Source organism: Martes martes (genome assembly GCF_963455335.1).
Source record: "Martes martes genome assembly, chromosome: 7".
Taxonomy (NCBI): Eukaryota; Metazoa; Chordata; class Mammalia; order Carnivora; family Mustelidae; genus Martes; species Martes martes.
Genome location: NC_137894.1, coordinates 98,949,099 through 98,975,562, shown reverse-complemented (window position 1 = coordinate 98,975,562; position 26,464 = coordinate 98,949,099). Strand labels below are relative to the sequence as shown.

General features: G+C 35.0%; 1 protein-coding gene across 1 annotated transcript in view; it reads left to right on the top strand.

The window, feature by feature from the left end:
* The window catches only part of TXNDC16 (thioredoxin domain containing 16), a 111,373-nt gene that overhangs the window by 61,903 nt on the left and 23,006 nt on the right, over positions 1-26,464 (top strand). Inside the window, exons 11-19 of the mRNA XM_080807725.1 lie at positions 2,026-2,192; positions 2,580-2,640; positions 7,462-7,585; positions 9,606-9,749; positions 10,223-10,282; positions 12,470-12,638; positions 12,971-13,107; positions 21,586-21,670; positions 23,420-23,558. Of these exons, the coding sequence (XP_080663851.1) occupies positions 2,026-2,192; positions 2,580-2,640; positions 7,462-7,585; positions 9,606-9,749; positions 10,223-10,282; positions 12,470-12,638; positions 12,971-13,107; positions 21,586-21,670; positions 23,420-23,558 (1,086 nt within the window). The remainder of the gene's footprint in view (positions 1-2,025; positions 2,193-2,579; positions 2,641-7,461; positions 7,586-9,605; positions 9,750-10,222; positions 10,283-12,469; positions 12,639-12,970; positions 13,108-21,585; positions 21,671-23,419; positions 23,559-26,464) is intronic.

The following is a 26,464-nucleotide window of genomic DNA, read 5'->3' as shown; positions in this document are numbered from 1 at the left end:
GCAGCTTCTTCAGAGCCAGCAGGACAGTCCCACTGCATTGTGCCATGACAGTTTCTATAATGGAACCTAATCAAGGGAATGGCTATCCTAGGGATTGGGTATGCAAAATTGGTGCACCAGGAATCTCGGGGACCATTTTGGAATTTGACCTATCATGGGTAAATATCAATTTTTCTCTAGAAACTTTTAGGATTAAAAAAAATCCTCGGGGTGCCTGGGTGGCTCAGTGGGTTAAGCCTTTGCCTTCGGCTCAGGTCATGATCTCAGGGTCCTGGGATCAAGCCCCACATCGGGCTCTCTGCTCAGCGGGGAGCCTGCTTCTACCTCCTCTCTCGGCCTGCCTCTCTGCCTACTTGTGATTCTCTCTCTCTCTGTCAAATAAATTAATTAGTTAAAAAAAATCCTCAATAATTGCAAAGCTTGCAAGAAGGGATCTTCCTGTGTCTCTACTTTTATCCACTATTTGGTTACTCAGTAGGCTCTTTCAGTCTGGCAATTCATGTTCCTTCAGTCATGGGAAACTCTTGTGTTTATTTCAGTGATGATTTCTTCCCTTCTTTTTTCTCCCTTCTCTCTTTCTGGGACTCCCAGTTGGACATTGGACCTCTTGAACCAGTCTTCACCTTTATTACATTTTCTCCTATTTTCCATCTTTTGCTGTATGTACTTTCTGGCAGATTTGTTCAATTTTAATTTTTATTTCTTTATGGATGCAGTATCTTTCCATCACCTGGAGATTATCAGGGGTGGTCTTCTGAATCTGCTTCCTGAATAGTCTGTGTTGTCTCCATGTTATCTGTTTTTCTCTTTGTTCTGGGTTCTATCTTTTATGTTAGAGGCTTCTCTCAGGTGCATGTTACTCCTTGGATATCTGTTTATGATTTAGAAGATGAACCTTAAAAGCTGATTGGAAGTTCTGGTAATGTACATGAGACTTGTTAATTCTGAATTCTATAGGGTGATTGGACCTGGGCTGCTTTTTGGAGAACCCTAATGTCAGTATCCTCAGGCTTTTTCTTGGGCTTAATGATTCTCAGAAAAGGATCTTCCCATCTTCTGCCCAGAGGACAGAAGTCTGGCCGCTTTTATTCTGGGAAATGAGTGGGTAGGGACTTGGGGGCATCTTAGCATTTGGTTACTTAATCCCCCCACTTTTGGCATGATATTCACACTCTGAGATTTTCTGAAGTCACCCCCAGATTTTTTCTGGTGTGAGGGAGGAATAGTTGCCTAAACTCAATGGAATCGGGAGGGGAATCTCAGTATCTAACTCCTCCAAAGCTTTTATGTGTATTCCTCCTTATTTCAGAGCCTTCCTGCCGCGGCCCTCCAGTATTTCTCTCCTAGTTCCAGAGATACCAGGCACTGACAAACCCTGAGCAATTTTAGGGATGCTGTAGTTAAAATTGGACTGTTTCTTAGCTTTCTCTCTCCTGGCTTATTGTTTTGCTTTGTTAGATTCTCCTAAGTCAGTTATTATTCTGTTCTTCAGCTTCCAAAAAATGTTTGCCTTTTCTCTTTTCCTTTCTTCACATATCTATGTTTATCTCCTTTAAAGAAAATCTTCCTGCTATAGTTTTCCTGGGATTACTGGAGGGAGTAAAATTAGATGTATATATTCAAGCTGATGTCCTAACTCAGATGTTCCTCTTGTTTTGTAATGCGTCATTACATGTTAAATTTTTATATGAAAGAATTTTTTCCTCATTCTATTTCCCTTGAAATATCTCTTTATCAGTACTACACTATTTATTTATTGTTTTTTAAAAGATTTCTTTATAATGCCCTTATTCCTTGTGGTTGTGATTTCATGTTTAACTCCTTGTAAATATGTTAGTTTTATAATGCTTAAAGTATATAGGTACATCGGGAGGATTAACCTTAGGAAATAATGAAGTCATTTCATAGGCTTGTGTTTGTTTTTTTAATGCATGACTTTATTAATAAGAATTAGAGTTTAAATCCAAATGTTGGAACCCTGTTTTCACACAGTGAAGACATTTTGTTCTTTTTTTTTAAATGAAGACAGAAGTTGCTGAAGACCCTCAACAGGTTTCAACTGTTCATCTTCAACTAGGATTACCACTGGTTTTTATTGTTAGTCAGCAAGTGACATATGAAGCTGATAGAAGGACTGCAGAATGGGTTGCTTGGCGCCTTTTGGGGAAAGCAGGAGTTCTACTCTTATTAAGGTATCTTAAACATTAAGTATTCACTGTGTTTAGCAAAACACTAGAATTTTTCTCTTTTTAAAATATGGTAATATATTCCCTTGTAAATAAACTTAGATCTCTAGTGAATTTTAATATAGTTAGAACCAGTTGCTGAGCTAAAGTCTGTACATTAATTATTAGCTTGATTAAAATTTAGACCTTTAAACTTTGCTAAATGAAGATGGAGATGGAGACTGGAACATCTAGTCTCTATTTATATCTAAAATATCTCAGACTCAGTAAATTGTAATCTTTTTTCATAAATTGTTTTTAGTGTAAGAACTTATAGTTCTCTTTTATGTTGACATCCTGGATGACTGTTCTTCAGATCAGCCATATAAAACATTTATTTCCATTTTGAAAAAGGGACTCTTTGGAAGTGGACATTCCTCAGCATGCTAACGTGGTCTTCAGAAGAGCAGAAGAGGTTAGTTATTTTATGTATTGCTCTACAATGTCTGTTTATTTAAAGAAAGTTCAAATGTGAGGTCATAAAATAATACAAGCTTATTATAGAAAACAAATTCTATAAATTGCCACTATTCAAAGATTATTGCTGTTAACATTTTGGTGTTCTTTTTTTTTTTCCATTTGTTAGTCTGTCTCTTTTCTCATGTTCATAAGTATATATATATTTTAAGAAAATTAGGATCATGCTATATATCCTACTTGTCACATAAAATTATATTTAATTACTTGCTATTGTGCTATGATGCCTGCCCTTGTACACTGTTTTGAATATCACTGGTTCTTTCCTTTGGCTAAATTTTTGGAGGTGAAGTTTGTCAAAGGAAATGGGATATTTTTAAGGCTATTAGAATACATCGTCAAATTGCCCTCCAGAAACCAGCAAGATTTGGAATTCCTTGTTGCTTCTTGCCACTACTGAGCATCATAGTGTTAAAAAAAAAAATCTTCTCTATCCACAAAGCTCCTGTTTTAATTTGCATATTTTTAAAAAAGAATTTGTTTATTTATTTGACAGACAGGGATCACAAGTAGGCAGAGAGGTAGGCACAGAGAGAGGAGGAAGCAGGCTCCCCGCTGAGCAGAGAGTCCGATGCAGGGCTCGATCCCAGGACCCGGGGATCATGACCCAAGCTAAAGGCAGAGGCTTAACCTACTGAGCCACCCAGGCACCCCTGCATGTTTTTGATTACTAGTGAGGTTGAACATTTTTTAAAGGCTTATTTCCCGTTTATTTGCCTTTGTAAATTTCTGTTAATGTTCCTTTTTCTTATATTTTTCTTAAAATTTTTCTTAATTATTAAGAACTCTTTAATTCTGCACATTTCAAAATATTATGTAAATATGCTAAATGATTGATGTGTTTTTGAACTGCCAGTTTAAAAAAAATTTTTTTTTAATTTACCTAAGTGATCTCTACACCCAACATGGGGCTCAAACTAATGATCCCAAGATCAAGAATTGGGTGCTCTACTGACTGAGCCAGCCAGCCAGGGGCCCCTGAACTGCCTGATAATTTAAAGTTAAATTCTCTTGCATAGGGCTATGGCATGAATACCAGGTCAATGGTTAGAAGACTGGATTCTGTTCCTTTGGTTCTGGGACCAGATCAAAGAATTAACTTCGCCAAGCTCAGTTGTTTCATTTGTGAAATATTCGTAAATCCTTCCCTTATAACTTATAAAAAATTTATAAGACAAAATAGAAAAATACTTTGAAAACTGTAGTATTGTTCAAATGTAGTATGGAGCTAGTATGCTCTGCTTTTTGGCTAGGTCATGGAAAGAGTATTTCTGAAGCTGTTTTTTTGCTGATAGATCAAGATCCTTAAATAAGTTATAATATTTATTATTAGGAAATAGGTTTTTTGGAAAAATTAAAATTCATGATGGTTTCTGAGTTTTGATGTCTTAAATTATTAAAATATAGTAAAGTATAGTAATTGCTAAAATATAGTAATATAGTAATGTATAACGTGGTAAGATAGGTAATAAGATAGCTATCTCTGTGAAGATATTTTCTGTAAAGGATAGAAGAGTCTTTTCTATGAATCTCTTTATTGAATTCAGTGTAATTTTTTTTTAACCTTCTCATCAGGGCAATAATGTTCATTCTGGGTTTATATAATCATTCTTTCTCTCTCCTTTCCAGGCAAAGGGTTTGAGGGTCCTTAAAGTGTAGAACTGGTTGTATAGATACTATTGTATGCTTATATTACTGTATTATAAACCTTGTATAGTGAGTTATAAAACATATCTTTTAGTATTGTGTTAGTTCTTCAGAATTTTTTTCCTAGGGCACTAATTAGCAATATAGTTTAAGAGTTTATGCTATAGAATCTTACTGCCTAGTTCAAATCCCACTTTGTAACTCTGGGCAAATTACTTGACTTCTATATGTCTCTCTCTCTCTCTCTCTCTCTCTCTCTTTTTCATTGTAAAGGAGGGTTAATAATAATACCTACTTTAATGAGTTGTTGGGTCAGTATATTAAAAGAAATAATGGAAAGTGCTAAATTAGCACAGGATCCAATACATTTGTAAGTGCTCAATAAATACTAATACTCATCCATTTATCCTTTTCATAAGTATTTATTGTGTACCTGCTTTGTTTCAGGCACAGTCCTAGGCTGAGGATATAGCAGTGAACAAAAGCAAGTTTTTGCCCTCATGGAGCTAATATTCTAGTGGCAGGAGACAAATACAAAACCAGTATAGCTAGAATTTCAGATGGTGTTAAAGACAATGGAAAAAAAAAATCAAGGTAAGGTGAGAGAGTAGTCTTGGAAGACCTCACTGATTAGTAACAATAAAGCAAAGGAATATGCCTGTGGATATGTGGGGAAACAGTCTTCTAGGCCGAGAGGACACACGTGCAGAAGCCCCGAGGAGAAGAGTTGTTTGTGTTTCAGCATAGTATTATGAGGGATAGTGTTAATGCCTAGGATATTTCTTAGTACCTGAGTTTTTAAAAGCCCTTTTTTAATTCCTTTCTTTAGAGCTTTTTTTTTTTTTTAATAAAATCAAACAAACTGAAAAGTAGAAAAAAAAATGAACAACCAAATACTTACTACCTAGATTCAGCAATTAATATTTTATTCTGTTTGCTTCACCTGTCACTTTTTTCTGAAACATTCCAAAGAATATTAGATATAATGACATTTACCCATAAATATCTAGCATGAAACTCTAAAAATTATTGTTCTTCTATATATAACCATAATCTTATTATCACACTTAACAAAATTAACAGTAACTTGTTATATCATAGTGTAATCTCATAGCCAGTTCATACTCAAATTTTCTCGTCTTAAAATTATTTTCTATAGATGTTTTTTGTGAACCAAAATTTAGTTAAGGATTATGAATTGCATTTGGTGTGTTTCTTAAATGTCTCAATGTCTTCTTTTCCCCCATGACAATGCCTTTTAGATAAATGGGCCAGGGTTTCCATATTCTGGATTTGTCTGTTTCCTTTTGCTTTTGTCTGCCTTGCTCCTTTGTTCCCTTATGTTTCCTAAAAACTGGAAGTCAGATTGCCTAGCTCCATTAAACATTCTGGGTAAGAATACCTCACACTTCTGGTTCATTTGTATTTTATCTTATCCTAACGTGGAGGATGTCTGGTTTTCTCACATAATGATGCCACCTTTGATTACTGAATTAAGGTAGAGACAGTTAATTCTCTCCATCATAAGATGCATTTCCCTTATCCAATTAGCAGATAAACTGTAGGTAGAAATGCACACAAAGCCACTAGAGATACCAGTACTCACCCCCCCAGAGTGGCTAAAAATTTAAGAAGTAACAATAGCAAGTGTTTGTAAGAAAGTAGAGTTACAAGAACTTTTGGTAGGATTGAAAATTAGTACAATGAAAATTGGAAAAATATCTGGCAGTGCTTCCTAAAGCTGAGGCTACGTATATATCATGTGAACCAGCTGTTTCATTCCTAAGCATTGCCAAGCAGAAATGTGTATACATGTGCACCAAAAGACAGCTATAGTAATGTTCCTAGCAGTTAGTATTTATAATGGTCCAAAGCTGGAAATAACACACGTCCTTAAGCAATAGAGTGGATAAACACATACATGCATATGGTACATACTAGCATATTCATATAATGAATTCATCATTGGAAAAGAATAAACTGCTTTTGAATGTAATATGGATATACCTCACAAATAGTGTTGAGCAAAAGAAGTGGTCACAGAAAGATTATAAGCTGTATATAATTCTATTATATAAATTTCAAACTGGCAAAATTTATAGATGGTGATAAAAGTCAGAATAGTGATTACCTTTGGGGGATGGTGATGACAGGGAGAGGCAAGGAGATGGCCTCTGGGTGTGCTGGTAATGTTCTGTATCTTAACCTGTGTGGTGGTTATATAAGTGTATCAGCTCTGTAAAAATTCATCAAACTATACACTTAAAATTTGTGTTCTTCCTTTGTGGGTGTTGTATTTGAATAAAAAAGTTTATTACCACAATATCTATGTATACTCCAAACAGGTTTGGTTTGACTTTAATCATTTTACATTTTAACCCCATTATTATTTCCACAGAAGTAACAAGTTGCTCACTTTGTAATATTAAAAAGATGAATACGTGATATCAAAGAACAAACACACTTTAGAGTTATTTTATAGCTTTATTCTCATGCAGAGTTACAGTCAAGAATGATTTATTAAAATAATCTAGTGGCCTAAAATTTCATGTTTTTAAGATGTGATAGTTGGGTATTAGTGAAAGAGATTACAATGGAATAATCTCAGTGGGTTAGATTTGGTATTCTTAAAATACCTGGGGCAAATTGTAGTTTTAAATGTTTTTAGCTAAATTTTAGCAGAATTATTATAGGATGAGATACTATTTTGAATATATCTGTGGAATATCTAAATAATTTTGATTGGTTCTGTTTATGATTAAGGGGTGTGTGTGTATGTGTGTGTGTGTGTGTGTATTCCTTTTATATTGAGTTGGGACATGCTCTTATGTGTGAAATGTTGCAGACTTCAGTATAATATAATTGTGACAGGCAAGTGAGACTTCTAGTTGTTTTTTGCCTTTTTTTTTCCATTAGTATACACTATCTTTAGATAAAATATGCTTTGGATACTTTTCATAATGATTATGGAATTCCCTTTTTTGTTTTATTTAATTTTAAAACTGAAGTTCTAAAGATTTAGTTTCATTTTAATATCAAACAAGTAAAACATTTTTATTAAAATGCTTTGGTATATTTTTAGTCATGATTTTAAAAATGAATATATTTCTAGGGAGTGCCAGTGGAATTTTTGGTCTTACATGATGTTGACTTAATAATATCCCGTGTGGAAAGTAATATGCACATTGAAGAAATACAAGAAGATGAAGATGAGGACATGGCAAGTCCAGATATGGGTAAGTTTTGTGATGCTCCTTCCCCCTCTACCCCCCATTTATGCTTGGCACCCATAAGATCAGTGAAATTTCAGTGAATTAACTTTCTCATAGAATGTTTTGACAGTCAAGACTATGAAAAAACCTGGAGAAACCTATTTTGAATAATATCTTATCAAGTTGATTTGGTAGAAAAGGTAAGGATGCTATATTTTGTTGAGTGTGATACATTTCATTTTTACATGCCAGGCTTCTAGCTTTCCACATCTGTGCTTTTATCTTCTAAATCGGTTCTTTCAGCCCTCCTGGTCTCTTCCATGTTTAAAAAAATGACCTAGGAGCCATAACTTGGTATTCTACTTTTCTTTTTCCTATTAGAATATGAAATTCTAGTAAATATTGTTGGATTTGTAATTGTAAATAAATCTGATTATTGACAATTTGGGAGTAAATTTCAGTAACATTTAAAACTTCTTTTTAACCCATTTCATTCCTTTTTATTGTACTTACTGCTTATGTTTTTGAAGTATTCTATAGTTTCAAGGCTATTCTCCTACACATTATTTACTTTGATTGAGTTGGCTGATGTCCCCTTCATTTTGTAGATGAAGAATCTGTGGTTTAGCAGGGAAATGTTGGAAGAAGAGGACAAGAATGGATTAGAAAATAAGAAAGGGGGCACCTGGGTGGCCCAGTGGGTTAAAGCCTCTGCCTTCGGCTCAGGTCATGATCTCAGGGTCCCGGGATCGAGCCCCGCATCGGGCTCTCTGCTCAGCGGGGAGCCTGCTTTCTCCTCTCTCTCTGCCTGCCTCTCTGCCTACTTGTGATCTGTCTGTCAAATAAATGAATAAAATCTTTTTTTTTAAATGAATAAAATCTTTAAAAAAATGAGAAAGAACTGGAAGGAAATGAAAATATGTGAATAAGAAGGAAAAAATATAGTAAATAGGAAAATAGGCCTTTATTAATTTTGGTATTGAAGTTGTAACTTGTTAGTGTCATGGAATGTGGTGTTTTAAAGTTCCTTTCAGTTAGTATAGTATAACTCTTATGTTTCAGATTTGAACACTAAGGGAGAGTTATGTGACTGACTAGAGTCACATGGCGGAAACCTGCAGAGATGTGCTGTAATTCAGATCTAGTATTTTTATTTTATAGTAGTAGAAATCGTATGAAAATAATACTCTCATTTGTAAATTGTTTTCCTCCATTCCTTTCTTTGTAATGTGTTATTATAAAGAATAATGAATTTAGCATAAAGTAGACAGGATAATAGAACAAATCTCCTGGTATCCATTACCTGGCCCCACCCAACCACCAACAATGCATGGCTATCCTGTTCCAGTCACTGCCCACCCCTTATTATTTTGTTGCAAATCCCAAATATAGAGTTTCATCCAAAAAGATTTCCCTGTATATTTCAGAAATATAAGGATTCTCCTTTTAAAATGAACTTAATGAGCACTGGGTGTTGTATGCAACCGATGACTCACTGAATTCTACTTCAGAAACTAATAATAGAGTATATGTTAATTAAATGGAAATTAAATAAAAAATTGAAAAAATAAAAATGAAAAATGAGCATAATTGGGGCACCTGGGTGGCTTAGTTCATCAAGTGTCCAATTCTTGATTTTGGCACAGGCCATGATCTCAGGGTCATGAGATCAAGCCCTGTGTTGGGCTCTTTTATGTCTTAGAGCCTTCATATATATTTTTCCTTTTGCCTAAGACATTTTTCTAAAAAGTTCGGATTCTCTAGCTGGGAGGCTTTGGCTCTCCGAATCTGAATCTCCCTATTACAATCTGTCAGGTACCATTTTCTTTCTTTAAACTGACACAATTTATAACTATGTGTTATATTCAGTGATGAGTTTATTGTCTGACTTTTCTGTAAATAGGAGCTCCACGTGGTCAGGGACTAAGTCTGTTTTGTTTACTGTTTTCCCTACTGTCCATCACAGTGCTTGTCATACAGTAGAATTTGTATTTATATAAGTTATGCATTTAAATATACATTAATTTATTTTTGAACATTTTAGATATTCAAGATGATGAAGTGGCAGAAACTGTTTACAGAGATAGGAAGAGACGGTTGCCTTTGGAACTCACGGTGGAACTGACAGAAGAGACTTTTAACACGACAGTAGTGGCTTCTGATAGTATAGTGCTTTTCTATGCTGGTTGTGAGTATGAGTCTTCAGAGTCAGGGAGTATTATGTATTAGAGGATTCAAAGTGGGTGGATTTTATTTTTGCATTCTGTATATTGCATGTTGTAGAATGACATAGTGTTCATATGTCCCAACTAGACTGCACATATTGAAAGGTTTACTAATTTACTAATTTAGAAAAATTACCAATTCATGCTGATGTTTTTAATATATTAACAGTCTTATGGATCTGTAAGACATATACTTTTAACTTCAAGAAAAAGCCCTTCAACTATTTTCCTTGCAGTATGAGTGCAGAAAATTAGTTGCATTTAGAATCCTCTTAAATGATTGCATACTATTGGGTACCATATATTAGAATATTTCTTATGAAGGAATAACAGTTTTGGGAAACCCTATAAATCAGTATGTTTGTAAATGTATAGGTGCAGATGCTTTGGAGATACGCATGTTGCAGTATCTGTTGAATTTTTTATTTTAATGTAGGGCAAGCAGTATCCATGGCATTTCTGCAGTCCTATATCGATTTGGCAATTAAATTAAAAGGTATGTAATATGGTATGCATGCTTATTTTCTTGATTTTAAGCTATAGCTATTTGTAAAACCATATCATGCTAAAGATGAAGAAAACCATGTAAAATTTCACATTTTATATTTGTGTCTCCAACATTACGTTAATGAACCATAAGTTTCAGAAATGCTCAGAAGCATTCATCTTGGTTCTTTTCATGGAACTGTCTTCTGTAGTAGGTAGAGAGCCTGTGTATTAAGTGCTTGTGGCCACACAGTTAATCCAGTAATCATTTTGGCTGAATTAATTTAGCAAACATTTATTGAGTGCCTACTCTTGAGCCAGTTACTATTAAATATTAAATGAATACTAAATACACTTAAACAAAAATGTGACAGATAAGACCCAGTCTCACAGTCTAACCAAAGATCTAAGATCTCAGTGTTCTTAAAGCTGTTTATTTAGCTCCTTATGGACTGGGATATTTCTTAGTAGCCAAGTCTTTTAACTGTTCTATGAAAACCTGATCCAGGGGTAGGTAAATAAGAATTCAAGGAATAGACTTGAATTCAAGGAATGGGCTTGAATTCAAAATACCTATGCCATCGTTCTAGCAAAGACATAAGGAGAGGTAGGGAGGCATATTAATAAGAGAGAGGTAATGATGGATTAGGATAATGTTTTATAATCATTTGAATAAGAATGTATCATGCTTCATACCTGTAATACGCCTTTTCCTACTGTTTTTCTTGTTTTTTCTTAGCCATTCTAATTAATTAGGCTTATTCTTTTAGATACTTTAGGAATGTATCCACCATTTAGTTTTTTGGGGCACTAGCTTACAGGTTCTTTCAATTTTTAGTAAGTTCTTTGTGGGTAGATACCATATCTTATACTTAGTTCACTGGACTTGGCATATTGACTTACATTGTAGAATATTTGGGGTTTAATAATTGTTGAATAAATGAATAAGCTAATAGTATATAACTTATTTATATACTAGGGACTTTTGTGAACTTAAGAAATTAATTCCAGAAAGTCAGTCCTAAATAGAATATGTTCTATGGTAATAAAAACATAAGAGATTTTAAAAATCACTTTGAACCATTTTTCCTCAGTTCATTTCTCAACCACATTTGATCTAACTTCTGATTTCTTCATTACCCAAGTGAAGAGGTGATTAAGTCTCAGATAATGTAATTCCTAATAAATTTTTTAAAAATCCTGTTACTCTTTCAGATTCTCCTTCCTAGTTGCAATCTATGGAAAGATATAAATTTCTTTTTTTAGGTTCTTCAGGCTCATTGGCAAAAAATTAGGAGAAAGAAAAAGGAAGGGAGGAAAAATATAAGCCATAATGAAGAAATAATTGGATAATGTCCCTGAATAATAGAATTATCCCCCAACCCAGCCCATTTGTCAATACCAAATGAAATGGAAACAGATTTCTTTACATTCTTCTCTATTAATGAACAAATAAAGAGACTCCCAGGCCCCTCAGTGCAAGGACTCTGAGTTGTATTTGTTTGTAGAATAAAAAAAGCAGATAACCAACCCAAGACTTGGTTTCCTTTTCATTTAGGACGTTCTATATGAGTAACAATCTTTTTAGTAATTAGATAATCAGATAAAGGGACTGTTTTAGAAGTTCAGGGGGCTTAATGTAGAAACGCATAGAATGGGTACGCTCTACTACACCATACTACGCCAAATTGGAAGACTATTGTAATACTTTGGGCATTTGGTCCTATAACTTTTCATGTTGACTTTGTGGGAAAAAGCCACTTCTTATCTAAGACGATGAAGACTATTTTATACTCAGTCACAAGGTGGCAGCAAATATCAAATTTTTATACCTACCCGTACCTAGTAGCTGTAGCTAAGAGAATCTGGGTTTGTTTTTTTGTTTTAAATCTTTAAATTAGGAACACCATTGGAAATTCATGCATTGATCAGGTATCAGGGATGTAATACTGCAGACATCTTAGACTCTACTGGCAGATGAACATGGAAGAGGGACCCAAAAATAGAGCAGCAAAGGAGGTGGGAAAATAAGCCAGTTGGGGAAGGGGTTACAAAAATCAAGGGAAGAGAGTGTCCAGTAGAAGCCATTCATGCTGATGAGAGGTTAAAAAAGAATGGGCTATAAAAATATTGTTAAGTCTACACAACTGAGTTTTCTACATTAATATTTATAAAATGTGCATTTCCTGTTGTTTAGGCATATCCACTATGCTGCTTGCTAGGGTGAACTGTGCAGATTGGTCTGATTTATGTACTAAGCAAAATGTTACTGAATTTCCTGTTGTGAAGATGTATAAGGAAGGTGAGACCCCGGTGTCTTACACTGGAATGTTAGGAACAGAAGATCTCCTAAAATTTATCCAGCTGTGAGTATTCAGCTTTTCCCTAAGACTTTTAAATTTTGAGGTCTATAAACTTAATTCCCATACTTTGTAGACACACCCTGAATAGGTTAAGGAGTAAGGAAATGAGATCATACGATAAGGTGAAGAGAGCTTATTCCTTCACTTTGGGGGAGGTTGAGGTTGTGTTTAATGAGGGTGTTTTTTTTTTTAATTAGAATAATATTTGTCTTTATTTTGTCAGATATTTACCCTGTGGAATATAGTGTTCGCTAGTGTCAGTATGTTTTATTTTTTTTGCAACCTGAAAAGTATCCTTAAAAATTAATTTTGAATATAGCTATCTATTCATTCAGCAACAGGATTTCATGCCCAGTGAACATAACATCGGTCCAAGAAGCAGAAGAGTATTTAAATGGGGAATTATATAAAGACCTGATCACCTACTCTAGTGTGTCGGTGCTGGGACTGTTTAGCCCAAACATGACAATAGGTAAGGAATTAGGTAATAGTTAAAAACTTGATTGCTAGTTTTTAAAAAAATGAATTAATATCCTTTTCAATGATAGAGAACTCAAATTATAGAATTTTGAAATTAAACTTGAAGGAAACAATCCAAGATTAGTTGTTAAATTTATTTATTTATTTATAAAAAAAGATTTTATTTATTTGACAAACAGAGGTCACAAGTAGGCAGAGAGGCAGGCAGAGAGAGAGAGAGGAGGAAGCAGGCTCCCCGTGGAGCAGAGAGCCCAATGTGGGGCTCGGTCCCAGGACCCTGGGATCATGACCCGAGCCCGAAGGCGGAGGCTTAACCCACTGAGCCACTCAGGTGCCCCCAAATTTATTTACTTATTTAAAGATTTTATTTATTTGAGAGAGAGAGAATGAGAGAGAGAGAGAGAACTTGAGGGGCAAGGTCAGAGGGAGAAGCAGTCTCCCTGCTGAGCAGGAAGCCCGATGCCGGACTCGATCCTAGGACTCTGGGAACATGACCTGAGCCCAAGGCATTTGCTTAACCAGCTGAGCCACCCAGGTGCCCTAGTTGTTAAATTTTGATATAATTCTTTCCCTCTTTTCTCTGTGTAACTATGTATTGCATATTTGTATGTATTTTAATGTAATTGGGCTAGTGCTATGTATCTAGGTTAGTATCTTGCTGTTTTTATTTAATATTACATGGGTGCTTTTTTCCCCTATGATTAATATTCTTCAAAATCATCATGGCTATGTATTTGGATGCACATACCATAATTTATTTAACTGTTTACCAACAAATAAGGTATGTTGTTTCACTTTTTTCTTTTTGCTATGAAGAATTTTTTAATTTATGCATCTATCTGTGGAATTTAGACTATTTAATGGGTATAGATTCCCAGTAGGAGGATAATGTTTATGTTTTCCATAAGCTGTGTGTTATGTGTGTTATTCATTTTTTAAAAATGGGGTTTTAGTGCTTGTCTAATGAATTACTATGAGATTTTTATGTATTAAGGATATTAGATTCTTGTGATTTTGTTTCAGTTATTTTCCCCCAGTTTGGTTGTTAGCTTTAATAATTTTGTGTTTAGCAGTTTAAAATTTGTTTTCAAATGTATTGATTTTGAGATTTATCCACTGATTTCAGTTATAGAAAATCTCTATCATCCTTATCAGTTAATAGTCACCTATATTTTCTTCTTGCTTTAATTTATATTTTCTTATACTAATTTATATTGTCTTCTTGCTTTGAATATTTTCTTTTTTTAAAATTTTGATAAAATACATGTAACAAAATTTACCACCTTAACTGATTCAGCATATAGTTCACTAGTGTCAAATATATTTACATTGTTGTACGGCTAATCTCCAGAATTTTTTTCATTTTGCAAAACCAAAACCCTGTCCCTGTTCAACAGCTCTCTATTTCCCTATTTCCCTAGCCCCTGAAAGCCTCAATTCTACTTTATATCTCAATGAGTCTGACTTATCTCTTATTGGCTGGCTTATTTCACTTAGCAGGATGTCTTTAGGATTGAGCCAGGTTGTATCATGTGTCAGAATTTCCTTCCCTTTAGGGGCCTGTGGGTGGCACTGTTGGTTAAGCATCTGAGTCTCGGTTTGGGCTTAGATCATGATTTGGGGTCTTGAGATAAGGCTATGAGCTTAGAGAGGCATCTTCTAGAGTTTCTCTCTTTCCCTCTGCCCCTCCCTACTCTCTCTCTCTCTCTCTTGCTCTCTCTTCTCTCTCTCTTTAAAATAAATAAATCTTAAAAAAAGGAATTTCCTTCTTTTTAAGGGCTAAGTAAAATTACATTGTATGTATGTAAAACATTTTATTTATCCATTCATCTGTTGACTAACATTTGGGTTGTTTTCACCTCTTGACTATTGTGCATAATGCTTTTGTGAACATGGGTGAACACACTGTTTTCCCTAGTGGCTGTACCATTTTATATTCCCACCACTAGTATACAGGTGTTCTGACTTCTCCACATCCTCAGCAACATTGTTATTTTTTGTTTTTTTGATACTAGTCATGCTCATGGGTGTGAGGTTTTGATTTGATTGTGGTTTTGATTTTTACTTTCCTGATAAGTAGTGATACTGAGCATCTTTTTATGTGCTTGTTGGACATTTGTATCTCTTCTTTGGAGAAGTGTCTATTCAAGTCCAATGCTCGTTTTTTAAGGAGACTGTTGTTGTTGAGTTGCAGGAATTCTTTATTTATTCTGGAAATCAGCCCCTTATAATATATATGAATTGCGTATATTTTCTTCTGTTCCATAGCATGCCTTTCTACTCTGTTGATTGTGTTCTTTGATTTTTTTTTCTTTTTTAAGTCTTTAACTATTTGGATATTTTTGTGCATGGTATGAGTTTAGGGGCCAACTTTATTTTGTCTGAATAGTTAACAGTTGTCCTTTTTTCTTTCTTTTTTTTTTTGATTCCACCATCATCATATTAAATCCATTTCTGTATTTGTGTGTCTCTGTGTATCTGTTTACATATTTTCTATTTTATTCACTTTTATTTCCCTGTCAATACCTAATCTATTCATTTTTTAAAAAAAAGATTTATTTACTTATTTGAGAGATAGAGAGAGAAAGCAAGGTGAGGGGCAGAAGGAGAGAGAGACAATGTGGCTGTGTCCTGAGCGCACAGCCCAACATGGGGCCCTATCTCAGGACCCTAAAATCATGACCTGAGCTGAAATCAAGAGTTGGACGCTTAACCGACTGAGCCACCCAGGCACACCCCTCTAATCTATTAGTTTTATAATACATGTTGAAATATATAATTGGATCAACTCTTTTGTCTTTTTTTTTTTTTTAAGTACTTTATTTATTTGACAGAGAGAAATCACAACTAGGCAGAGAGGCAGGCAGAGAGAGAGGAGGAAGCAGGCCGATGCGGGGCTCAATCCCAGGACCCTGGGATCATGACCTGAGCCGAAGGCAGAGGCTTTAACCCACTGAGCCACCCAGGCCCCCCCGCCTTTTTTTTTTTAAGATTTTATTTATTATTTGACAGAGACACACATGGAGAGAGGGAACACAAGTAGGGGGAGTGTGAGAGGGAGAAGCAGGCTTCCTGCCAGGCAGGGAGCCCGATGTGGGGCTCAATTCCAGGACCCTGGGATCATCACCTGAGCGGAAGGCAGGTGTTTAACAACTAAACCACCCAGGCGCCCCATAGAGAAGATATTCTTTAAAAAAAAACAAACAAAAATATTGGAATCTATAAAATTAAAGACCATTTTAATGATTTTTGACTCCTTCTATGGAAGATGAGAATGCTTTTAATTTCTTCTGTCATTTTTTTCTTTATATGGGCCTCTATAGTCTTGTATTATAGATTCAAATTATCAGTATTACTGAACTTCAGTATTTTTGCTTTATATATTTCTCTTTCAAAAATTTTTTGCATTTATTTTTCCAACATTTTATTATGAAAATTTTCAAACATACAGCAAAGTTGAAAGATTTTATGGTGAACATCCATATACCTACTGCCTAAATTCTACTATTGGCATTTAACTTGTACTTGATTTAGCACATACCTGTGCATCTGTCCATCCTTCCTCCTATCAATTAATTCATCTTATTTTTGGTGCATTTCATATTAATGTTTTTTCATTCAGCTTTGAAACAGCACTTATAGCAATTAATTGTTAGTTTTACATAGCATCATAGACTATAGTGTTCTTTTAATATCACAACTTCTCTATTTTTAGACTCTGTTTTTTCTAGCTTTATAGGAATGGCTTTCAGTAAGTAGTAAAGGAAGGGTACACAGGGGTTTGTTTTGTTTTTTCTAACCAGTATTATTGTTAGAATGTTATTCTCTTGCCTTCCCATATGGATAACTTCTTGAATTGACTGTGTAACAAAACCTTTAGTGTTTTTTTTCATCACAGGTTAGCTGTTTGTATTTATTTAGCAAACCTGCCCCCTTATTTTTCTTTAATTTAAGATGAATTTCAAATTCTGAATAAAATCTTTTAAGGATATTTTTCTGGGAAGAGTATCCCTATGTAGCATCATATCTGTAGATAACAGATACTGTTAACTAGTTATTAAATTCTGCTTTCTACAAATTTCTGTCTAGCAGTTGTTCCCTCCATGTTGTCTTCAAAATCTTTTAAAATAATAGTCAAAGAACTTACTAGAAGGAAATAATAAGAATGTGAATGCGTGTTCTGTGGCTTCCCGTCTTAAAAGGCAAAATCCTAGAGAGGACAGCTTTTTCATTTGTATTCTTTTTATGAAAAATTGTGAAGTGAATGAGTTTGTGTTTTACTCCTTTGCCTTTCTAATGTTTTTGCTTCTACCCATTGACATTTTCTTCCGAGCTACCACAGGTGCTTGGTGCCCTGAGGTTGTCTATTATTTACTCTGGGCTTCCTTCCAAAAAGAATTAAGGCCTTCAGATAATAAAAAGCCCAAATACAATAAAATCATTAAAACAAAAGTAAGAGTTAAGCCATAAAAGATCAGGGGATAATTGTGTAGAATATTTAGAAAACACTGCAGTTGGTCATAAAACTTAACCTTAGGCAATCTGGCAGCAATCGGAAACAGAAAGATGAAATTTTTGCTTTCTTATCATCATTATATAATAAATGGCAATATAAAACTTTCCCCTGATTGTAAATGCTGAGAGGGATTTTTTATATTTCTTTTAATGTAAAAGATATAGGGAACAGTATACTTTGATCATTTATATAAATGATAAGATTTACACATAATTATCTCTTAACAAAAGTCAAAAGTATAGGGGTATCTGGGTGGCTCAGTTGGTGATGTGTCTGACTCTTGATTTTGGCTCAGATAATGATCTCAGGGTTGTGAGATCTAGCCCTTTGTGGGGCTCTGTGCTCAGCAGGGATTCAGTTTAAGATTCTCTCCCGTTTCCGCCCCCCTCTGTGCACGTGTTCAAACTCGTACTCTCTCTCTTCCTCTTCCCTCTTCCTCTTCCCTCTTCCTCCCTCCCTCCCAAATGAATAAGTCTTTAAAAAATAAGTCAAAAGTATAATATTAAACAACGAAGAGATTGTTCCAGTGTGCCTGAATGATGTAATCTGGATAGGATGCCTTTTGTTATTTCACTAGATTGATTGTTCTCAGACTTTTTCAGTCAGGTATTAGATTTTCTTCTTTTTGTTGTTTTTGTTTTTTGCAGATATTCATGTGATAGTTACTGGACTTTCAACATCTATTGAATGAGAAAATGTGTAACAATAAAAGGCTGTTATGAATTGACTAAATTTTTATGTACAAATGTATTTTATTCACAAGAGCTAACTACTAACATTTACTGAGCACTTATTTTATATCAGATATTGGTTTATTGTTCATGTAGATTCTAATGATTTAAAGATTAATGGGGATATCATGAGGGCTGAAATGTCTCTTTTGTCCAATGTTGTATATGCCAGGTCTCTTTACTTGAAAGATACTTTTTTTCCCCCCTTTGTAATTAATAAGTATCTTTTGGGAATAGAATTTAAAGCTCTGTAAATGTCCTGTTTCTCATTATACTTTTGCATTCCAGTTTTAGAATCCATTGCTTGAAAGAGCTAGAACTATGATGGTTGCCGAGTGGAAAATTTCTAACTCCCCATTCGTTCTATATATGTACTAATATACTTCACATACTACTATAAGAGCTTTTCCTTCTCATTGTTTGTTTTTCAGTATAGACGCCTGAGTCCTTATTTTATTCAGTGGGTTATAATTAGTTGCTGCATGCCCCTTCAGTCGGACTCCTGTGTCCTTTTGACATGTTTCCATCATTTTTTGGGTATGTCCTTTTGGTACAAAATGTTCCCAGTCCCATTCCTAGAATCAGCCATTTCTCAACCAAGGGTCTAAGTTCCTTTTAGTGGGACATGGAATTCGGAAACCAAAATCTAGGAATTAGGAGTGTTTTTAGTTACTGGAGTGTTCTTGCTTCTCAACTCTTGTTGGTAGAGCTAAAAAAAAATAGATGTATGTGTAGTATGTGTATATGTGTGTGTGTGTGTGTGTGTGTGTGTGTGTGTGTGTGTGTATAAATGTAACAATTCAGTAACATGACAGTGGGGAAAACAGTATTGCTAAGTTAATGTATTTATTTTATGCAATTAAAACATGTTTATAGATACACAACTAAATATTGGAGGTCACCATTAATATTATATCCCAAATATATTTATTGTGATTTAAGAAGATTCTTATTTAGATTAAATGATTTTTTTCTTATACTTGGGGTTGCAGTATATTCTGACATATATGTAGTTTTCACCAAGGAGGAGAATATGTCTGGTTTTTAAATGTTCAGAGGAAAACTGACAGTCTTGTTTGGTGGAAATGGATGTGTATCTGAGGCCTACAGTATGTATGTATGTATGTATTTATCAAGGTCTGTAGTCTTAAATATTTCCATTGCAGAAGTAACAAGATATATGACGAGCCTTTTGAGAAACATATTCATGGGCTGCCTGGGTGGCTCAGTGGGTTAAAGCCTCTGCCTTTGGCTCAGGTCATGATCCAGGGTCCTGGGATCGAGCCCTGCATCGGGCTCTCTGCTTGGCAGGAAGCCTGCTTCCCCCCGCCAACCCTCTGCCTGCCTCTCTGCCTACTTGTGATCTCTGTCAAGTGAATAAATAAAATCTTTTAAAAAAAAATTATTCATGGGGTGCCTGGGTGGCTCCGTTGGTTAAGTGTCTTCCTTTGGTTCAGGTTATGATCTTGGGGTCCTGGATTCAGGCCCCATGTTGGGCTCCCTCTCAGTGGGGAGCCTATTTCTCCCTTTCCCTCTGCCCCTCTCCCCCCGTTTGTGCCTCTCTCTCTCAAATGAATAAATAAAATATTTTTAAAAAAAGAAACATATTCATGAGTAGAGAGGCTTCTGTATGAGGAAATTATATGGACATAGTATAATTTTCCACTGTTATTTATAAAAAAAAAAGAAGCTGAAACAGATTCCATTTTGTCATTGTTTTAGATAATGATCATCAATTACTGACCAGAATTTAGTTCTGTTTTCTCTTAGAAATGAAAGTATAGGCATTCAGTCCTAATTGTTTACTTTCCTTCTTTCTTTCTTTCTCTCTCTCTTTTTTGTTTTGTTTTTGTTTTGAGGGGGCAGGCAGAGGAAGAGGGAGAGAGAGAATCTTAAGCAGGCTCCATGCCCAGCACTGAGCCTGATGCACGCCTCAGTCTCACAACTCCAAAATCAGGACCTGAACTAAAACTGAGAATTGGATGCTTAACTGACTGAGCCACCCAGGCGTCCCTTTGTTTAATTTTTTTAATGAATCTTTTCTGCTTTGATGTAACACAGGCTGAAGAAAATATTTTCACGGGGTAATAGTTTCTCATGAAATTCATGGTTATAAATGAGCCCTCAATGCTGCTTACTGGCTGCCTGTAGTAAATTGGCTTTAGTAAATTGGCTTTGCTACAGTGTTTCTTAATCTTGTGGAAAGTATCCATCCTTTTTAAAGAATATAGCCTTGTGGTTACCAGATGCTAACAGTGCTGATGCTCACACCATGAGCCCAGTATTGACTACTTAGGTGCAGAACTTTTGGGTTCAGCATGTCCAGAGTACTAGGTGCTTTAGGACTCAGTTCTTTTGTCCTCAGTTTTCTGTTTGAACTGCCATGAACCTTCCATGCAGTGCTGCGCTACCATTTAGCCTTCACTTTGCAAGAATACATCATTTATATAAGTTTACCTCTGTTCTCTCATTAGTCTATGACCGTTTAATTCAGACTTGCTTCTTGGTCATAAAATAGTCATTAACATGATCCAGAATACAATATTATTTATGAAAACATATTCAGAAAGCTACAGAAATAAATTATTTCTTACAGATAAGTAATAAGTTATTATTACAGATAATAAATTATCTGTATCCTAACAAATGAAAAAAGATGCACAAATTAAAGCTCAAAGATAACAAAAACACATTACAGAAAATAGGGGAAATATAAAGACACAAATCCCTCATAATTGCAGAATCCTAACATAGATATTGTTAAAGGCCTAGAATTACTAGTCTTCTATTTTTTCTGTACATGTAAGCACTTCTAGATTTTGGGATGATAATGTGTTCATTATTTCACATACACTTCTCTTTCCAGGCTATGTGTAGGACAGCTATTTCAATTACCTTACCTTAGGAGTAAATTAAAAAGCAACAAATATTTATTCAGTAACTCTGTATGATTAGAGTGCTATAAATCTGACAAATCACATTTAGATTACATTTGTTTAGGGAACCATAATTGCATTATATCAATTTACATTTCTCTAGTAATCAAATGTCATAAAAAGAACATAGATTTATTTTAGAACCACTAAGTTATATAAGATCTACCTGTAAGTATTTATCTTTATAATTAATAGTAAATTACAACCATTTATAAATCTGTTCATCAGTTATATAGCCCACATAATTTTGAAGGTTTCAGAGTTTTGTCTTGTCTATGTATTTATAGCGAAAGAAGATTTCACTGAAGCGGGAAGCTACCTAAAAGGATATGTTATCACTGGAATATATTCTGAAGAAGATGTTTTAATACTGTAAGTTTATTGGTCTTCTAATTTTAGAGAGGAAGAAGTTTGCAAGATAATATATTGTTTGTCTTTACACAGTTGATGAAGGAAAATAGGTCAGCAATATAACTAAATTTTTAATTTTCTTCAAAGAAGATCTGGGAAGTACCACCTGCATATTTAGAATTTTTAGTTATTCTTTTGCTTTAGGTTAGAGTCCCCATAGGGGCGACCTTGGATTCATGCTATTTCATCTTTCTATAAAAATTTTCCTCTTTGGGTTCTCTTACCTGCAGTTTTGGTTCTTTGGAATTATCAAAGTTTTGGGAATTTTACATCTTGAGTGTCTGGGTTTTGATTTGCCACCAAGGTATGTATAAATATCAGAATTTTCTCATATTTCCACCAGTTTTAGGCGATATAACTATAGTTATATAGTTTAGGCAATATAACTAGAGTGCCACCTAATTTTAAGTTATTGCAAGCATACATTTAATCAGTGCTTTTTTTAACCACATAAGTTGCTTTATTTGTAGAATGTGGGACTCCTGTGAACCACCAGATATTTCAGTTGGTTCAGAATGAAGGACTGAATCGAAAATTTGGAGATTAGTAATGCATACACAATACATACAGTAACACATGTACATCACATTCTGCATTAATGGCTGATTTTCAGGTGCAAGTGGAGTTGATAAGTCCCAATAATTTGTCTTGCTTACCTCCTGACTGTAATATTCCTAATTGTGATTTCTGAGCTTACGTCTTTCATCCTGAACACTGGTGACATATGCCCTTCATGATTAAGCTCTATTTCTATCCAGGAAAGCAGTGACTTGTCAAGTAAATCCTGAACTCCAGATCTTTAGAAAATATGAGACCTATTCACCTGACATAAGGAAGTCACCCACTGTCTTGTACTCTGCTGTCATTGTGCATTTAGCTGTGGTCCAAGAGGTGGGCCAGTAGTTTTCAGAACATGTTTTATTTATAACCAACTGATCCACTAAGAGAGTCTTCCAGGTAATTTGAAGACTGGACCCTCTACTAATGTTTATGTATTATAACATCTATACTTTGTTTTATCATCAATTGAGATTTTACATGACATATATGTGACTACCTCCCTGGTCGTTTCAGACCAAGCATTTTTTTCTATTTAATTTAGTGATTCCCCTTTTTTGTTAGCAAAAGTAGTGGTAAGAAGTGGCAGATTGGGGCTTGGTTACAGTAGAGAGAGCATAGACTTTGTATCAGGGTCACCTCCATTTGAAGCCTAGCTGTGCCATTCATCACTCTGAGTCCTGGTGTCCTTTTCTATCAAATGCAGGTGATAGTGGTCTCATGTAGGGCCATTCTGAGGGTTAAATGAAAACTAAAGGTGCCTGAAAGAGTGCTTGGAAAATAGTAGGTTTCTAGTAAATTCTTGTCTCCTGCTCAGCAGTATGGTGAGCAGTCCAGAAAGGTCGATAACCATGCAGCATGTTCCTAATCCTGTTTAGATGTTTTCTTGATGGGTAAGTTGTCTAGAGAAAAAAAAATCTGGCTAGGTTTTTATCTGTTGCTTTTTTTTAATCTAGGTTGTCAAGGCTCCTGAACTTCCTCAGATAGCCTCATACAGAAGATAAGTTTGCCGGGAAATCTAGTTCATTTTTTTCTTTAGTAGTAGGGCTTCCCCATTTGCTACTTCCCACTCTGACCTCCCGGACTAATTGTTTATGTTTTTGATGACTTGCTATATTTTATTGGAAATCTTAATACTACATTTCTCCATAGGTCAAATAAATACGCTGCAACCCTTCCAGCCCTGCTGCTGGCCAGACACAAAGAAGGCAAAATAGAGAGCATTCCATTAGCTAACTCCCCTGCACAAGACATAGTTCAAATAATAACAAATGCATTACTGGAAACATTTGTGAGTATATTTTATAATACGGATATTATTTAAAATAGGAAAATCTAGACCAGTTAAAAATAGTCTGTTTTAATACACCATTTTCCAGCTGTTGTTGGCACAGGGCATGATGTCTTGTGAGCTGAAGATTCATTGGGTTGCTGTTTTAGTCTTCACTCATTATGCAAACAGCTTCTCTAGTCCACTGCCAAAAGTTGACATGTCTTTGGATTATTTTTACTGCTGAGACTAGTGTAGCTGATGACCAGTTGAAGGAAGTACTTAAAACTAGGCTGAAACTTGGTGCATATATAAAGCACATGGATTTTGGAGAGTCAGACTACCCAGCTTCAGATCCTTGCTTGATTCCTTGCTGGCTCTTTCTTAACTTCTCTCTGCCTCACTTGCCATGGGTGTAAAAAGCAGGTGGTCGTAGCACCTGCTGCAGAGACTTAATTGTGAAGACTAAGTGAGACAGGTGTATGGTGTTCTGTGTCATATTTGGACCCTGGTAAGCATTCAACAACTGTTAGCTAGTATTCTTACTTACACAGTTTTGAACAAAATAGTATCTTATGAAAAGCCTTTTCCACTGCTTCCTTTGAAAATAGTGAATTCAAGGGCAGAACAGTTGTAACCTACATTTCTCAATTTCTGTTGTTTTAGTATTTATTTTAAACATAGCTGGAATATTGTAAATACATACTTTTCTGCATTCCTTTTTTTTTTTTTTCCAAAGATTTATTTATTTGACAGAGAGAGATCACACACAAGTAGGCAGAGAGGCAGGCAGAGAGAGAGGAGGAAGCAGGCTTCCTGCCAAGCAGAGAGCCCGATGCGGGACTTGATCCCAGGACCCCAAGATCATGACCTGAGCGGAAGGCAGAGGCTTTAACCCACTGAGCCACCCAGGCGCCCTACTTTTCTGCATTTCTAAAGTGACATAAGAAGCATTACTATCAGCGATAAATACTGAATGAATATCCTCATTTTATGTTTTTTGCCATGATGATCTAAATAACATTATATTTTAGGCTCAGATTAATAGCTGTAGTCTTTATTAAATTTTTTTGTGATCTTGGTTCTCTTCCCTCCCTTCTTCCCATTAAAGTTACAGGTTATAATTAATCAAATCATTAATATTTTTAGGATGTAGGTTTCCAAATTATTAAGGTGACATTTTTGTATGTAATGGCATGTTATTAAATGAATATTTCCTTAGCCATATACATAGTGTAATATTTTTGGAATTATTATAAGCCTTTGCCTTCCTTCTCCCAGATAATACAGAGAACTGTTAAGAGAAGAAAATTAGAATCAACCATAACCTCCTTTGACCAAATTTAAATGGAAGAAATATTTTCCCAAACTTAAAAAAAAATTCCATGTGTATCTGTGATTTTCTTTTTATATTAAGGGATATATCCATCAAGAAATGAAGATATACATACTGTTTTTTTAAATATCTGTATAATATTCTGTTGCACTGAAAAAACCCAAAATTTATTTAACTTCCTGTTGGTGAATATTTAAGTTGTCTTTAGTTTTGTTTTACTCAGGGACTAGCCTTGTGTGTAATCTTTGGGTGTTTCCATGATTACATACTCATGGTAAATTCAGACAATTCAAATTGCTAGTCCAAAGGGCATGCACATGTTTAAGCCTGCTGATACTTGTTCCTGTTGTGCCTGAGAGGAGATTGGAACATTTTGCTCTTTCATCTGTGCCTGACTGATGGATAAAAATTTTTTAATTTTTTTGTATTTATTTTGTATTATTTTTATTTTTTGTATTTATTTATTTATTTATGGTATCTGTGATATCCTTTAAGGCTGAGAAACTTGGGGGCAAACGTAACTATCAGACTCTGTTTATAAATTAAGCATTGGGGCAGTGTTTCCAGTTTATAGTGTTTTGGTTTACAGTGTTGGACTAAAAAACCCACAGCTATAATAAAAATTGTTTTGCTTTTAGTTTATGACCTTCCCATAAATTCTGAAACCCTCAAGTGGTTATTAAATGTCTTAAAGCTTCCCTGTGTTGGAGATTTAAGTCTAGAGTATGTAGCCGGCAGCCAGCCAGCTGCAAGCTTATCTCCTGACCTGCACTAAGGTGCTAGAAAGACTTTGGTTTCTTCATCTGGGTAGGAAGCAGAAATGGGTGACCAGATGGTCATTTTTTTTATGGCATCCAATTTTTATTTTAATGAATGTGATGATAAATTAGCCTAGGTAAATAATGCTCAAATCTGAGATACACAATAATGAACTACATAAGCAATCATCTATCCAAGGCTGTCACATTTCAATGTAGTTTAATAACACTTGGCTTAGATACGTTAAGTTCCTCTTAACTATGCTTTTAATATGGATAAGTTATAGCCTCTTGTATACTGATAGCCAAAGGACACCTTCCAATTACCATGTTTGATGACCTTTTCTATAAGTAGCAATCAAAGTTATTGACAATGGTTTTTCTTTTCAAAATTCTCTTTTCTGCTGGCTTTTGCAATCCAGTCCTCCTTCAACCGTCTGGCCACTCTAGAATTCCATCTTCAACCTTCAGTGTTTGTCTTCTTTTTGTTGTTCTTTCTTTGGGAAGTTTTATCCATACCCATAATTTATACCATCATTATACCAACTGATGATTCCTAAATCTGAGTTTCTGATCTTTTCACCTCAACTCCCAGAACTCTCAGGTCTTTCTTCCCTAAATGCCTCTCACCGGTCTGTTCTTTCACAGATTTGTATTCTAGTTAGTCATCTTTCTAAAACAGGCATAACCATGTCACTCATTTGATACAAGATCTTCTCAGAATTTCTGGGAGCTAGAACACCTATCAAGGCATTTTCCCATCTGGTCTTACAGCCACATTTGCCTCTTGCATGCCGAAGTCTGGCCGACTTCACTCCCACTGTTCCCAGATG